The sequence below is a fragment of the Saccostrea cucullata genome, unplaced genomic scaffold (assembly GCF_032062105.1).
Source record: "Saccostrea cucullata isolate Sc308-1 unplaced genomic scaffold, CSIRO_AGI_Scuc_v1 ctg12792, whole genome shotgun sequence".
Lineage (NCBI taxonomy): Eukaryota > Metazoa > Mollusca > Bivalvia > Ostreida > Ostreidae > Saccostrea > Saccostrea cuccullata.
In genome coordinates, this window is record NW_026921566.1 from 1,059 (window position 1) to 18,552 (window position 17,494).

Consider the following 17,494-nt stretch of genomic DNA (forward strand, 5'->3'; position numbering starts at 1 on the left):
CACATGATCAGGGGCGAACCAGTTAATTTACCTCGAACCAGTAAACTGTTTGAAACCTTCTATACAAAAATAAGCATCGGGAAATTCCTTTTTGAGTTGAATTTACAGATTACTTTGGTGTCTAATAGGGATTTGTTGGTTTATTATCTAAATTGATTTTACTGAAATAAAATTAGCAGGAGTGATTTACTGCAGAACCACCTCCCAGAATTCCAAGTCACGCAAGCGCTTTGGAAGTTCTTCGTACCATAATTAGTCAGCCCGCGGGCTGACTAAATTAAATGATCAATGTAAAATATTAAGTCATAAAAATTAAATTTTAAAACTTCCATGGTTTAAAGATTGATTGATTGATTGCATGTTGTTATAATTGTCCCATTTGAGACTTTTTTTCACTCATATAGAGACATTACCATATACCAGTGAAGAGCTTTAAATTTTGACCTTTACTCGGCATTCAATCCCATTGAGCAGTGAGGGATCTTTATCGTGGCAACACTTGCTGTGACATGGGACCTCAATTTTAAAGGTCTCATTCAAAGGGCTCATAATTAAAGACCTCAAAGTTCCGATTGCATGGAGAAGGAACAGTCACTACCTATTTTTTATCGACTTAGGTCAGTCGCGGCTAAGATTCGAACTTATAACCTTCCGATCACAGAGCAAGTGCTCAACCGACTATACCAATGGTTTGAATAGGGAAAAAGTTGAAGTTCTAAAACTTATCATCATTATTAAGTTCAAAATGTATCGCAATGTTTTGAGTCTCAATATAAGTTGAGCTCCAAAAATATGTGGATATTTTAAAATAGTCATGCATAAAATTTTGCATATATATATATATCAAGTTACAAAATATATAATTTTAAAACATTCTCAAAAGAGATGTACATGTGTATTAAATTATGCTCCATCTGCCCCTGTTTAACTATACCCCCAGCTTGAAATTTAAATCAGGAGGGTAAATAGTAATTTGTATGTCTGTCCGTCTGGCTGTTACGCTTTGGTACCCATCTCATATCCTCAACTCCCCTCATACCATGTACTGATCGAATGAAATTTCACAGAATTTTTATTACATATTGCCATTATGCACCTCCTATTTTACTTTTGGATCGGACACATATTTTGGATTTCCCAGTACAAAACATGGACACTCCCATTATATTCATATGGGAGAGGGGGTTATCATTTAGTGAGCTCATTGCTCACAGTACCTCTAGAGTTTATTTTGTTTTCCTTTAATAATTTGATATTTTTAAGTATGATTCCTATTGAAAAATTATATATTTATATATTGGAATGGATTTTCTAAAGTTTATATTCATCAAAAATCATTTAGTTATGATTGGAATTGTAGAATCGTTTTTGGGTTAGTTTGAAGTTGAACACTAATGATTTATGAATGATACTCTGGAAAATTAAGTATAATTGTTTTTACAGGAAAAGCTTCAGACAAAGCAGGGTGCTTTCCCTACAAGATGGTTCGAAAAGGGGATATTGTGGTGGAGGGACTTCCCGAGGCTGTTTTGCCTTTGCACCCTCCATCACACTATGGAGAAGAAAAGCTGCAATTATTATTATCTTGTCGCAGCATATCAATAAGGTATGAATAGTAGTCATATATGACCAAAAGTTTTTTATACTTCTAATTAAGAATTAAGATATCATTTTTAGAGTTTCATGGGAATATGACATGAAGTCGGTCATGTGATCAAATTCTATAACGCCCGAAGGATAATCCAAATTATCGTTGTTATATAAAGAAAAACATCAACAAATGTAAATATAAAACATTAAGGGGGATGTACAAGCCATATTTGATCTAGTCTGGTGTAAACTAAGAAATACCAAGAATGCGCTTAATACTCTACCAAACTAGCCCAAAGTTACTCAAAGTGCTAATGCACTAATTACCTACTGTTAGAGACCAAAATTAGTAAACAATTAAGTTTATTTTGTCTTAATCAGAAGAAAATTAATCATGTTAGAACTGCGCAGCTACAGCATTCATGAGATGAAAAATGCATTGAAAATGGGGTTAGTTTGATTCATTGATAATATGGCTACAACCATTTGTTTCGTTTTTTTCTTGTCATTATCCATAATTCTTGAAAATTTGATTTTTCATATGGGTGTCTTCCTGAGGCCATGTGTTTATTTTGGTCCGCCATTCCTCTGTCACACAGAGTTCGAATAACAATGATTTTAGAATAAATGCGACCATAATAACATCAAGACAAGAAATTACTAAGTAATAATCATTAGGTAATATTACTTACTACTTTTATTTGTTGCATCGCATCGTCTGATTAATGAAAAAACGCGATTTTAACCTCACTCCAGCAAATCGGGAAAAATTGTTCTATTTACAACTCGAAATTCCTCGATAATATTAATCCATTAAGCACATGGTTGGCATTTGCATATATCTGCTGTGGATGAATCCGTTTATTACCATGATTATATTTAATTTTTATGGAACAAGTCTTGATAATTTGTTGGTTACTTTAAAACTAAAGAAAAAAAGATAAAAATGTCCTAAACATATGTGTTTACGTTGGGTCTTTTTTCTGTGGCGATAGAAGTTATTTTCAAATGGGGCACTGCAAGGAGGATGCTTAGCATTTAATTTGAAAATGTTAAACAATATGCAGTGCATGAAAAATAAATTGTAATTACATGTCTTACATTCGAAAAGTTGGTACATATGTCTATTTTGTTTAGAAGCTAGATAGAAAAAATAGGCAGTTATAGGATATCCTTCAGGCACCTCACATAAATAGCAAGAATGTTTGCAATGACCCACTCATTGTATGGAGTAATGTTTGGACACGAAAACGCATCATGTCTCATTATGTTGACAACGTTGTAAGCTCTCGCTCATTGAACATGCGAATCTTGATAAAATATAATGAGTTGTTTCTATGAAATTTAGAAGCGAGCACAATGTTTGCAAAGAAAGGTCCATTGCATATATGCTATGTCTATCATCGCAAAAAAGTGAGTGCTACCCCCCCCCCCCCCCCGAAAATCCTATGTTTGTTTTTCAAAATAGTGTCAAAGATTTTTTAAAATTGCATTACTAAGTATGTGATGGAACATGTACTAGCCTTATAATACCACTTGTTATAAAAATAAAAAATACTGCCTAGAAATGACCCGACTCATTTTTTTAACATTCCATTACACGATATTTTTTTTCTTTTTCTTCCGTCAACAATTCTGTTTAAATTTTAAGGATTTTTTTTTTCTCACCTATAAATACGGACCCAATAATCTTTCCCTGAGTTGGGAGGACCACCAAACATCATTTTAAAGATGTTTATAGGTTGATTTTTTCTCTTTACTTTGTACAATTGAATTGTAATTGTAATTTTGAAAATATGGGCAAATAGAAAAAAAGTTATTCATTAAATCTCCTAACCCACTCTGAATGATTTCATGCCTTTTCAACTGTTGCTCCTCTGTGATGAAAATTATAAATGCATGTTTATTTGACAGAATATACGAGGGGTGATCAAAAAATAAACAATATCTTAGGTATTTGATATTTATTATTGTTGAAATATTGAAGTATTTTTCAAAGTGTAAAATTTTAATTGAAGGTCTTTGATAGCATATTGCTTTATTAAAAACACATCCCTTTTCAAACTTGCTTTCACCGGGCAACATAACAAGTATCATATTTAACCATCTGCCTTCCTTCACTAAAACGATATCCAATCATTGATTGAAATTATAGGAAGCCATTTAATAAACTGCTTCACATGAACAAATTCTTATACGCTACTTCAAAGGCATTTCTAAGATATACATGTGCCACGAGTTCCATTGAGACAACCATTTTTCGTCAAAAGTACCTGAATAATGACGTCATTTTCAGATTGACATCACAAACAAGGATCAAAACTTCAGCATATGCTATTTATAGAACTTGTGTTTGGCTATCTAATCTGAACTGTGGTTTTGTAGATATAGAGATATTTCGCGAAATTTTTGATAACGCTTCGTACTAGGAGGTACTAAAACAAGGTCATTCGTATCAATCTTATGTGTCTAATTTCTTTGTGTTTTATTGTAGATAATTAAATTTTAATAGATAATATAATTTATCTGTGGCAAACTTACAAACTCTTAATTTTTAACTTTGATGGTGCTCATTTTTCCTTACCTGGAATCAAAGAGTTTAATTTTTTTTAATATCAATGCGTAAACTATATAAAAACTGTTCGATAATAATACTAAATAAATTACTTCAAGCCACACTATAACACCTTTCCTCTTTTAAAAGTGTTCATATATTATTTGGAATATTTTTCAACTGTAATTCTCTTCTACATTTAAAGATTGTTATGCCCCTCCATATTAAGAAGAGGTCTGGAAAACAAGATTCTGTGCTAAAAATAGACCACGTGCTGCTATCCATGAACTACTTTCATGGTTCTTTACACTCTTTTTGAAGACAATGGTACATTGCTTTGAACTTGAAATTTTCATTTAAAAGTGCAAAAATTAGACATTTTCTCAACAAATGGTTGTAGAGAGAACATTAATGCACAGTTTGCATATTTTTTTGGATTTTTTAAGGCTTTGCTGAATTCTGTAGCTGCGCAGTTCTAAGGAGCATATCAAAAGCATTTTTCTGCAAAAGTATAGATTATTTATGCACAACATGCATTCGGTTATGCATATTTATTGTATCTTTATCAAAAAGACTTAAAATTTGATCAAAATATAATGTATTTTAGCCATTTGAAGAAATGTTTACATTTTGCTCTCACTGCACTAAATGTGGCCGTACATCCCCCTTAAAAGGCAGAAACCTTTAGAAGCCAGGGTTACACATTTCATGGCCATCTCTTAATATTGATCAAGGATAAATAATACAAACTTTTTTTCAGAAATCAGCAATATTTGACATGTTTGTGATAGATTTATATGACATTTTCGAAGAAGTTTTCCCATTATATCGCAAATATGATATCTTAATCCATATGCCCTGAAAAACTGCTGAATCATGCCACATATAGTTATATTTCACCAGAAACAGTTATATATATATATAATAATTCCTCCTTTAGGAAAGTTGCATGGTCAGGGTTTTTGAAGTTTGAATGTTACACAAGATTGGTTTTGACTGAATTTGAATGAAATGTCAATATTGCTTGTTTGATCATTTTGGGGACTGATACTTTCATTTTGTACATATGTTTGTATCGAACCCAATGCTTGAAATTAAGTTAAAAATCAAAAAGACATATTTAGTTTTTTTTTAAGTGTATTACATTAAATTTTCTAATTCATGCAATTATTTAGAATTTTTTCCCTATTATCAAGATATCCACAGTCAGCGGAACCTACAGAGTCACTATCACAGGAACCATCTACCTCCTCTGCTGGGCCATCATCATTGGAACCATTGCCTTCATCATCATGTATGTATATATATATATCTCATTCTGATTGATAGTCTTATAAAGCTTTCATTATTATGTATTTTCCTCTCTTATAGATGTTTTTGGTTGTAATCATTAAATTGTTACAAAACATAGGGTAAATAGCAGGGATAGACATAGATATAATGTGAGCAATTACACTGTATATTAATGTCTGTTAAACAGCTTGACATATACTAAAAAAATGCTGCTTACATGTCAACTCACACTGTTTTTGATACAATATTTTCAGTAGCCTAAGGACTTCTTTTGTACAGTTTGATTTTCAGTAATAATTGTGAAGCAATACAATATATATTTATCAGGATTTAAACAGCTAGAATAAACAGGTAGATTTTTTTATGAAGAGCTAGTGCAATCTAGAAATGCTTGGGGAGATTCTGAATGTAAAATGAAATTAAAGTAATGAACTTCCTCTTTGAGCAACCAGTTTTAAACATGCATGCAAGCAAGAAAGATATGGGGGAAAATATTTACAGTCAAAAAATTTTAAATTAAAAGAGGCTGTACCAAATGAATATTCATAAGAAAAATAATGTTATATACTGGTCAAAATTTCTAAGTCCCCACTTTTATTATTTTCTAAGGTATTTTAAAACTTAGTATTAATTAAATAGTTGTTAACAATTTTGATTTATTTTTCCCAATGACTGCCTGTTATGGCCAAAAAAATTGGAATCGAACGTATAATTGTATAATTATACTCAACCATTACCGCTTTTTGTTAAAAAGCACGATGTGCGAGTTTCATTGGTTTTTGGGTGTATCTTGCATTTATTTAAAATTCCATGTGTTCTCCATCTTTAGTTGATTACAAAAAACAGAAAAAAGATTGGTTAAAATGCTGTGTATATATGAACGACAATGTGCAATTGTGCATGAAGTTAACATGGTCCAAGCTGGTGGTAGTAAAGGAGAGTTGTATTTCATTCCTTTGTATTTGTTTATTGTATGTAAAACCGTTAAAAATACCGTCAGGAAGATGCACATAGCTTACTTGTATTCCTTATAATCATTAAATATTGCCAGAGATTTTCAATAAATACTACTAAACCATCCAAGGGTTAACTGGAAATTCACTGAAACTGGAACAGGGAAGTGCCCATGGTCAAGACATATACTTGTACTACAATGACACATTAACAGGTCTACTGCATAAGAATTACTCACTATTGTATAATCTAAGGAACCTATCTGCACGTTCAATTGCTCTGCACTCATTAAAAATTAATTGAAGTCTCCTTAATTATCCAAATTATAAGAAACAAACTGGAAGAGTGGTGAATGCATGTAAGGAGACCTTATGTACTGTAGGCTTAATATTGTCGGGTACAAACAATTTCGGTATATAAGCTTCAATGTCATCTACATCTCAAACCTATAGATTATGAATGGGACAAGATGGACCGGAGAGTGAAGAGAGTTTTTCCAACAAAAGAATCTAGAGTAACTATAGAGGACAACCTAGTCCATACATGAAATAATCTTCAATATTAATAAGATTTTTCTTTTTTAATTGTGTGAACTCTTTAAGGAGCAGTTGTCGTGATCTTAATTCGTTTGAAGGAGCTAGGATAAAAGCAGTATTGAACATTGCGAATTTTGAATTCTAGAGTGCCTTTACATTTCTATATTTTGTGTTAAAGCCCTTCAATAAAATCAAAGTACTGAAAGTACTGAAAGCCGGGCTTAAGAACAGCACACAGGTGAAAAGAACAGGTTTCAGTTAAAGTATGAATGATATAAGGAATTATTAGATGCAGCGAATGAAAAAGCATCGTTAAATTTTATATAAGAACAATAGGTTTCACTTTGATGAAGTATAAGGGTGATTTTCAGGGGCGGATACAGGATTTGTGGTTAGGGGGGGCGTGGATAACTTTGTTGAGGCAAGAGGTCTGGGGGCCACCTTAAGGCCCCCAGTGGGTCCAGGGCGAAGCCCTGATGGGGACCTAGGGGGCGAAGCCCCCGGAAGCTCCTGGGTTTTCGTGTATTTTAGAGTAAGATCAGGCACAATAATAGTGCATATTTTTCAATTATTTTTGTTAAAAGTATATAGCATATAGGTGGTGGCCCAGGGGGCGAAGCCCCCGGAAGCTTCTGGGTTTTTGTGTATTTTAGAGTAAAACCAGGCACATATTAACCAGTGCATATTTTTCAATTTATTTTTGTTAAAAGTATATAGCATATAGGTGGGGGCCCAGGGGGCGAAGCCCCCGGAAGCTCCTGGGTTTTCGTGTATTTTAGAGTAAAACCAGGCACAATAATAGTGCATATTTTTCAATTATTTTGGTAAAAGTAAATAGCATATAGGTCCGGATGTTTTTAAAATAATAAATGTATTGAATGTTTCTCAATTCTCATTGTATTGTAACACATGCCACTATATAATAAACGATTTACTTACTTATTACTTACTAATAGTGGTATTGGTTAGTGATGTACCAAAGTACGACGTGTTTAATACTAGTCATGTCATACTTTGAATAGTGGGGGCCCAGGGGGCGCAGCCCCGGAAGCTCCTGGATTTTTGTGTATTTTATGAATAAAACCAGGCAGAATAACACTTATTTGGTTAGTTTTGTACCAAAATGTGGCTTTCTAAATATTAGTCACATCATACTTTGAAAATTTTAGGGGGGCGTGCGCCCCCCACGCCCCCCTTTAAATCCGCCAGTGATTTTATCTTTTTATTTTTGAGCTTTATATACTTGTTCTTTATTGTTATTGAGCATTTTTTTTTCTTGCCTTATGCCATGGCGTCAGGCACTACTAAGGATCAATATTTCCTACGTCCGAAGCTAAGAGGTCACAGTTAGCCAGCAAAATTTTGTGCATGCTGATTATCATCGAATTTTGTTACCTGCGTTTCAACAACAACAGTTAGCAGAAAAATGATCATATTACTGATAGACTGAGGATGTATTTAAACATGCATACAATCGCAATATGTCGTCCCCAACTTCGTTCGGGACGACATAATGACTAGAAAGTCTGCTATTGCAAGCAATAGCGTATGTTTCCCGAAATGGAGAATTTTCATTTTGTCATCAGTAATACTATGCCCATTAGCTAAGCTTGGACAACCATCAACTCGTATCAGTCCTTTCGGTACTTTGATTTTAAAATCGGAGCTAAGCGCATGTGCATGCATATGCAAGTTATAAATCCCATCCTGTTTGGTTCAAAACTAGAGTAGTTATAGCCATTTAAAGTTTTAGCCAATCAGATTGCAGTGCACATGCATGCACATGTTTTCATGATTATTGTTATATATCATATTGTAGTAATGCATGACTTGTCGTAATGCATGACTTATTTAAAATTTCAATGTATTTCATCAAAAAAGAAAGAGATATTAAAATTTTTGTTTCAGCCAATCAGAGCAAAGTGCACGTGCATGCACATCATTTCGTGCTAATCTGACAATGTCATATCATCTACACTATTAATATATCCTTATATAATATCCTTATGAAATGAGCATTTCATCAAAAAAGTGTAAAAGTTAAAGCAATATTCAGTATACAAGTCATTTAATGTTGCACACATCCGCACGTAAATGCGTATGCACACAAAATGACCTTTGTTCCATACATCTACACAACATGCCTATTAGCCTTAAAAAGGTTTTAGCTCAATTGGATGGACATTTTTCTAGAACTCAAACTTGGACAACCATCAAACCTATCTGTACTTTCAGTACTTTGATTTAAAAATCGAAGTTCAAGAATTTTGACTTTTCCCCCCTTTCCATGGAAACTAATAAAAGCTTCGAATTTTTAAATCCAATGTGCACAATTAAAGAACCTAATCATTACATCCACAAAATTTCATGACGAATGTGGAAGGGTCTATGCCTACAAGTTTTGGGGATTTTAGTTCATGTAGAATAGTACTTGATGCAACAGAAATCACCCAGGATGTTCCAGGGAATGATATGAGATTGCAGGCCAGCACATACAGCGGATACAAAAATTCTCACACTGTTAAAAGTGTTACAGGTGTTGCACCTAATGGTGCTTTGGTATTTATTACTAAATTGCACCCTGGCAGCACATCTGATGTTGCAATTGTAGAACATTGTAAAGTCTTAGAACAGTTATCTCCAGGTGATATGATCTTAGCAGACAAAGGGTTCACTATTCACAAGTTGTTGCCCCCAAGGAGTACATCTAAATATTCCTCCCTTTCCAGTGAGGTCCAACTATGTCGAAGAATTGCTAAGTCACGCATACATGTTGAAAGAGCAAATGAGCGTATTAAGAATTATGAAATTTCAAGGCATGTTCCGCAGCAATTTAGATATATTTCTACAAAAGTCTTTCAATTATGCTGTGTTTTAGTCAATTTTCAGGATCCCCTTATGCAGGAAATTGCTCAGAATTTTGCAAGTGTAGATAACTAAGATATTAAAATTAAAATGTTTTCACCATGTTTAATGTTATATCTTATAGCTGTTGTAAATACGGGAGAAATTTACAGAAATAAAAGTCTGTCAAAACAGATATGTTGATCTCCCAATTGATGTCTTTGTTAATTCTCACAATCGCACAGTCTTTTGGTGTCCAGACTATAAAATCACACAAGGATTTCCCAATTATATGAAGCTGTCCTTGCACTTGATCATAGTATTGGTGGTTCTCTCATAGCTTGAAGGACTTGACTCCATTAAAATCCTGAACCTCTATATGAAAAAAATATATATGTTGAAGATTTTTAAAGAATAAGAATTTTCATTGGTGCCTCAATCATTAATATAAGACAAAACTATTTAACTAATAAATATTTACATGTATAAGTATTTTGTTCCTTACTGTACAATAAAGTGAGAAGGCAAATCATCTGCCTTGAGGACTAACATTACAACAGAAGGAAATAACTTTTTCAACAATTGCTAAATTGTACTTAAATTTATTCAAACTAATATATTGGAATTATTTAAAGTAATATCTCAGTACATGAAACGTATTCAAACAAATACATACACACTATTATTACCTAGGCAGAAATCCTGTACTTTTTCAATAGCTTCTGGAATTGTCATATTCTTTGCTGAAAAGGGGCATTTCACCTCCAGTATTTCTGGCTTAACGTTTGACATCTCTAATATGTCAGCGAGTCCTGGATTCTGATAGCTGAATCCGAATGCAGCAGGACGACGAATGAGTCCATCGGGGCTTGACCCAAGAACCCCATTACAGTGTAGCCAGATACCTAATATGAACAGTATTATAAAGTTTCAAAATAGCATTAATATGCAACACTCTGATTTTCTTATGCATTGATGACTTGTTATAAATAGAATAAACAAACAGTATATTTATATTCATTATCTTCAACTTCAGTTTAATAACTGAATTTTAAATAAATTAGCTCAAGAAAAATTTTTATTTATCATCAATTTTTATTTGCTTTAAAGAAATTGAAATTTTGCTTAGGAAAGAAAAGTACCAACCTGTTGGCTCTACAACTGCATCCCCAAAAGTTCTATACTTTTCAACTGCGACTTTTTCATTGCACGTCCCCCAAATAATGGCATCCTTCTTTGACAGATCATAAGCTGAGCATAATCTTTTGTATAAGGAGACAGGATATCTGTTCTATAAGGAGCAAACTTTCAATATTTTTGATTTTATAATTAACTGCTTTTACAAGTATCATTTATAATTACATATACATATAAAGGCATGTAAACTACCAGTATACCTATTTCTCTTGATCGCTGCCAATACACAACCAAAGTTTGAAGCTGTTGATCTATTCTTCCTAACAGATGACCACATGCAATTTTCCTTTTGACCAGTGGTAAGACAGGCAATCTAAAACATGACAAAAATCTTAAAACTTAAACAACATTCATAATGAAACAGAATACATTCTATTCATTATGCAACTCATTTGTCTTTACCTGTTGGATTTCTTGCTCATTTATCATTAATTTTTGCTTCATCCAAGCGATTGGATTCTCTGCAGAAATAAATTCCTGGCTAGAGATGAGGTCTTCAACTAGAGGCACTGCAAGTGTGGGCACAGGCGGCTCGGGGGATAGTATCCAATACATTGCTGTTGATTTAATTAAACAAAAAAATTAAACCCTCAGAGAAAAAGACAACAAATACTCAATAAACCTGAATTGCAGTTACATCACCAATTCTTAATACTGGTATATATGTTAAATATTTTTTCAAACTTATTTTATTTACTACTTCAAATAAATTTTGGATTTCAATATGTATACATGTGAAAAGAATGTACAAATAACTTCCTTTAAGTATGTATGAGAAATAGGGTGAATAATATTTAAACATTTTACTAAAGGTTGCAGTTGAGTTGAAGTTTTATATTACGTCACGATCTTCTAGTTTGACAGATGCGTTCAAGGTAAATAGTATACGCCTCCTAACCGCAAGCTTTACGACTGGAACTTTCTTCTAATCCCTGATTGTTTGCTTGTACAACAAACTATTTCTGTGTCAAGGTTGATAATATGAGTTTATCAATCACATGAATTGTTTATGCTGAATGCATCTGTCAAAAAAGATTGTGACTTGATGCAAAACTTCACACTGAATTGAAATTGATAGTATAAATGTATAATTAAAAGTTTAAAACAAAGTCAACACAAAAACAAAAGAGACAAGAACAAAACTAAACATGTAAAAGACAAAAAAAGCAAAAAGAATGGAAAGACTGCACATCTTGTCAGAATTTCAGTCCAATGTCAAATAAGCCATTAAATATCTGAAGTCCAAAGTCCGGGTGTAATGAGTTAGTTAGGTGTTTTGTGAATTTATATATATATATATATATGCCAAGGTAGTGGACTTGGAGGTTCCAGGGCACGAATAGTACCCTGCTACCTACAGTCACATGGTGAACTGCATACTTGTATATACCGGGTATATATATTGGTGTGCATGTTTTGATATAATTTCTATTTCATTAAATTTGGTAAAGCATACCTAAAACAGACCAAGTGAATTTACATATTACATAAATTGCATATAAATTACCCATACAGAAGAATGCTGGCTTTATGGTGACATTTGTCCATCCCATGTACACATTCACAGGTACTCTGTTCAACTGTGTTGTTAGAACCAAGAGTAATCTAATAAAATAAAAAAAAATAACCACCTAGAATTTTACTTATATTATCTGATACTATCAATTTTAAAAGTAAAAAGCATGTTTACATGGAAACTTGAAAATTGTGGAGAGAGAAAAAAAAAGAATTGTAAATTAATTTATTATTATGTATTAAGACATTGCATAGACACTTTCAGTCAAGGAAATTCGGAAAGAGGTTTGTTCTGGATTTATTGCATAGGCAGGATAAAACATATAACGTGCGAGTACACCCATTATTGCCGAGTACCCATTATTGCCGATTTTCGTTTTTACGTTTAAAAATCTGTCAAACGGTATTTATTTGTAAATTTTTTGCAAAATACATAAATTACACAATTTTTCCAAACCCCAAATCGTCTCGGAGAAAGAAAAAGTTGTTTAGAATTAATAAACTCACCATTGATATATCAAGTCTTTGAAAACGCACAAAAAAGCAGTCGTGCGACAGGACATGCCATAGAATTTTCGGCTAGCTTTCCATTTTCCTGACAGAATCAGTCATGTTTTGGTGCAAATCAAATGAATATTCTCCTGCATGCAATGATACTAAACGAAATTATCCATGGTAATTTTTCTACTTGCATTATTTAACGAAAATTACGACGAGTAAGAAGCGTCTGCTGTACGACGCCATTTTTGTTTTATACGGGAGCGGATCAAAATCCACCACATGCACCTGTTCTTAATAAATCTGCAATAGGTTATTTTTATCGATTTATTTTTGCTCATATCGCTTCAAAATTATATGGACAACTTTTTAAAATAGCATAACAAGGTGAAAGTGTCTTATTTAATTTTTTTTAAATTAAAATATATATAAATGGGAAAATAAATGGGAAAATGAGGAAAAAATTCACAAGTTCTGGATGACATGAGAGTACAAAGACATATCCTGGATTCATCCTTGGAGAAACAATATATACTCAATAACTTGCTCTACATTTTTTTTTCTTCAAGAGATAAAAAAAATAAATATTATGAAAAATGGAGTTCTATTGAAGATGGGGGTGCAAGCTATACTTTTCTTCAAAAACCCCTTTTACAACTCCAAGTCATTTTATGGCTATAAAAATTGGAAACTAAAACCCATGCAGGGGCTGGAGGGTCTAAATTCATACTTTATAATTGAACAAAATAGAGAAAAGTTACTTCCATTTACAGTTACAACATTTCTTTACATACTCCTATATATTTTTAACTGTTTAATTCTTCACATAAAACTGTAAAGCTTTGATTTAGCAGCCATAGGCAGAGGTCTGTATGACATTCATTCAACTCCTTAAAATTTCTTCAGATACTGTAGTCAACCATTTATTTGGTCATTGGCAAGGCAAAGACTTAAAAAAAAAAAAACTTTTCTTTCTTCCAAAAATCTCAAAGAAATGGGATGAACTTACAGTAACCTGTAGCTCCGGTCTCGCATGGAGGCTTGCACAATTCCCCTTATAAACTGCGCATCTTTGTCATACACAAACTTTAAAACGTGGTCAGATTGTACGGCAGTCTCCGATTTCCGCATAAGTTTCGTTGTACCAGCTGTATAATTTGACCATGGAGAACGCCATACCGCAATCGCGTATACCTAATACCTTGTGTAATATGGCGTCTTCTTTGTTTATCTCCAGAAACGAAATCTGGCGATGTCTAGGGGGGCACTGTGTAGGCCTAACACCTGCATCATTAGGGACTCCTCGGCTGATTAGGTTTGCCGAATGAGTGGAAAATTTAGCCTGGTACCCTGTCTCACCATTGCCGAGGCAGTGACGCAGAGTAAACGAAGCAAAACAGGGACAGGGAACCAGGCTATGCGTAGGAATTTGTTAAAAGTTCTCTACTAAGAACAAAAAGTGAAAAAAAATTGTTTTGCTTCTATTTATCCTGTATTGTTATCAATTTATATTGTCTAAATTATTTATTTTTAAAGCAGTGTAAAGCAAAAACTTACCTGGGGACTTTGAAAAGTATATTTACATCAGTTGAACCATTGTTAGTAAGAATTTGAACTTAGTTGAATAATGAGGGGATCTTGGAATGTTAATTGACCTACAAAATGGGAGCCATGGGGAATAACTCTGGCTATAAACTCACCTCAATAAAAACACACAATTTATACATTGTCAATCACTTTCCTAGTGCAAATAAGAGATCATGCAGTTCAATCAATTCACTATTAAATATAGGATAAATAAAACTTGATTATTTTCAAATTACATTTTTCTTCCTGATGTAAACATTAAAATATTAATTTTATATATCTGCAAGTAATTGAGAAGCAGTTTTACTAACCAATGCATATTTGTTTAACAGTTAACCGGGTACTCATTGACAACACTAGTAGAAATATGATTTTCTCTATACGTTGTTTGCTGCCTAGCATTATCAAGGAGGTGCAAAATCATTTCATTGTGACAACGTAAAAAAAATCTGAGTTACAATTGACACAATGCTGATGTCGTCTAAATGCATTAGTTATGTTCGGCTTTAATGTTTCATTTGCATTTTAAAAAATACTGAGTACAATTATTGTTTGTGCAGCATTTGCTTCAACAACCAGTGTGATAGGTAAATTTGGATTTATTTGTACATAAGGTAAGGGGAGGGTTATCCATGGTGACTGTCATGTGACTGTAATTTGATAATAAGGTACATGCATATTAATATTTGAAAAAAATGTATTTCAGCACAACACGCCACTTCAGAGATAGAGGATGCTGGAAATGACCTTATTGGCATACTTGGAGTGACATCAGAACTAGGTATCCTGCAGCTCTTGATTGTTTTATTTGTAATTTTATCCACTTCAGTTGTGAGAAATTGAATTTTTTAAAGTCACCTTATTGTCACTCTTTTTGTCTGTAGTTGTATTGTCATTTACTGTAGAATCACAAATTTTCGTTGGGATAAAATTTCGTTGATTTGTCATCAAAAATAGTTTAGTTGGCATTTAATTTTGTTGTTTTGAAAGTAGCCCTATTCAGTGTATAGTCATATAAAATTTCGTGTTAAATTTAATTTCATTCATAATTGTTAACAACGAAATAAAAGAAATTTAATCCCCCACGAATATTTGTGCTTTTACAGTATCATCAGTCAATCGTCAGTCCAAAATTGGCTTTGGAACATATTCAGATTTTTCTCTGGAACTACAAAACTAATTCCAAGCACCTTTAACATTAAGCAGCTTAATAAGTAAATGGAAACATTTTTTTACTTTTTTTTTATTTCATTGTGCCTGTCCAATCGTGGCCTGAGGGGTGACACTAAAGCTTTAAAATCTTAAATCTTAAAAAAAAATTACTTAAGGTGGGGCTCTAGTGATTGTTGAGGTAAAATGCATTCTTTTATAAAATTCAATGTATATGGGTAATTTATAAACATGATGCATGAAAATGAAGAGCAATGTTTGTTGATACTCTATCATGAATTTCATGCTCTTTGTAGGGGTTTTATATGGGTTTTTATCAGAGTCTATATAGAAAGGTTTTGCATAATCTTTGTAAATTAAATTTTCTTCCAAGAATAAGGATAAGCCAAGAGGGAACAAGATGTGTTCATTAAAAAGGGTTGAAGCACTTTTGTTATATTTATATTTTGTCTATTTTAAAGGTACTGATGTATCTGTGGAGGAAAGGAACCTTGTTTCCAGTGTTGTATATGTAGAGCCGAATGGTAAAAATTCTAATTTTAAATTAAAAAAATGTATGTGAATATTCACCTATTTCAACTACAATGTACTAATATTTTTTCAATAGCTGTTTCAGAGGACTGAAAAAATAAGCATTAACATCAAATAATATATATTTTGTTTTATATTCAGAGAAGGAAATTAAGAGAGAAATGAGGAAAATGACCAAACGAAAAGGAAAAAGCAAAGGTATTCAAATATAAGATTATATGTATATTATTGTCAAGCAAATGTTTGACCATTTTTTAATTTCTTTATGGATCTTATTTGGTTTTGATTTCACCTTAATAATAATAATTCAAGCAAAAGATCTTATGGTCTCTGTCTTTAGTTCATTTAAAATAAATGCATATTTTCTTTAAACAGGTTGCAACTTAAGTTTTTTAAACCTACAACTATCAATTATTCTTTTGTTTGTAATAACAAATTTGGATACAAGACATAAGATTTAAGAAGGCTAAAACAAAATTGTGAAGCTCACTCAGAAAAGTGATCAGGAACTAAAGCTGATTTAAGGGGATGAAGGATGTATGGTCACGTGACTCAGTTGATTTACGTCATAATCTCTCATAAAATATGTACAAAACGAGATTGAAACTACAGTACTTGTATAAATTTTTTTGACTGTTTGTTTTCGTTCTTCATCTAGTATAAAAATATCTGAAAATATTAAAAATTTCTTGCAAATATTATCAAATTACGGAATAGATTAATCCACTCTGCCGTTTCCCTACTCTGCGCGTCCAGTGCGTCTTTGACGTCATAGTGGATCTCTTAGTTCAGTAAGATCATACACGGTAAAAACGGGTAGTATAACATCATAAAAACAGGCCATAATATGTACATGGTAAGGTATTTTGTAAATTTCAGAACGCAAAAAATATTTTTACATGGTTGTTGGCGGAAAAGTTCTGTGGGTTTGTCTTATTTCGCTTATTTCAGGAATGTGTGACGTCATAGTTGGGTTTTCCCGTACTCGAGAAATGTAAACATGACACGTTTTTCTCATGATCATGACTCGTTTAACTTTGCCCTGTGCAATATTGAGCTCAGCTTCACCAATCGATATTTTTACAGTTAATCAATACAATGACGACCTTGAACTTCAACGTAAATTTTCAAATATTGAATGATAGGATTTTTTGCAAATTAATTTTTTTATGGTTTAAGTTGTCCTAAAAAAGTCGTAAATTTCCGTCTCCAGATGTGGTGTTAC

The 17,494-nt window shown here is 32.7% G+C and overlaps 2 protein-coding genes across 4 annotated transcripts; one reads left to right on the top strand and one right to left on the bottom strand.

Moving 5' to 3' along the window:
- Positions 1 to 1,443: 1,443 nt before the first annotated feature.
- LOC134260358 (uncharacterized) lies at positions 1,444 to 16,481 on the top strand (the record flags this gene model as incomplete). Its single annotated transcript, XM_062742929.1, has 5 exons — positions 1,444 to 1,606; positions 5,341 to 5,438; positions 15,275 to 15,349; positions 16,200 to 16,262; positions 16,411 to 16,481. Coding segments are annotated over 5 exons (470 nt in total), but the record flags the coding sequence as incomplete, so codon positions are not given.
- Positions 9,878 to 11,523, bottom strand: LOC134260359 (uncharacterized). 3 transcript variants are annotated; one of them, XM_062742930.1, is made up of 5 exons: positions 11,371 to 11,523; positions 11,169 to 11,281; positions 10,918 to 11,057; positions 10,480 to 10,676; positions 9,878 to 10,146 (listed from the first exon to the last, which is right to left on the bottom strand). In XM_062742930.1, the coding sequence occupies exons 1-5, from the start codon at positions 11,521 to 11,523 to the stop codon at positions 10,060 to 10,062; spliced, it is 690 nt and encodes a 229-aa protein (XP_062598914.1). In that variant the 3' UTR covers positions 9,878 to 10,059. The 3 variants fall into 3 exon arrangements, with proteins under 3 accessions (XP_062598914.1, XP_062598915.1, XP_062598916.1); XM_062742931.1 differs by having other exon boundaries at positions 10,461 to 10,676; XM_062742932.1 differs by having other exon boundaries at positions 10,448 to 10,676.
- Positions 16,482 to 17,494: the final 1,013 nt, after the last annotated feature.

Bases quoted from the DNA above. Each gene is read 5' to 3' on its own strand.
- LOC134260359 (XM_062742930.1), bottom strand. From the start codon at position 11,523: ATGTATTGGATACTATCCCCCGAGCCGCCTGTGCCCACACTTGCAGTG. The intron at 11,282-11,370 runs GTAAAGACAAAT...GTCATGTTTTAG, and splicing joins ATGAGCAAGAAATCCAACAG to ATTGCCTGTCTTACCACTGG. The intron at 10,147-10,479 runs GTACAGGATTTC...TTTTTCATATAG, and splicing joins TTCCAGAAGCTATTGAAAAA to AGGTTCAGGATTTTAATGGA.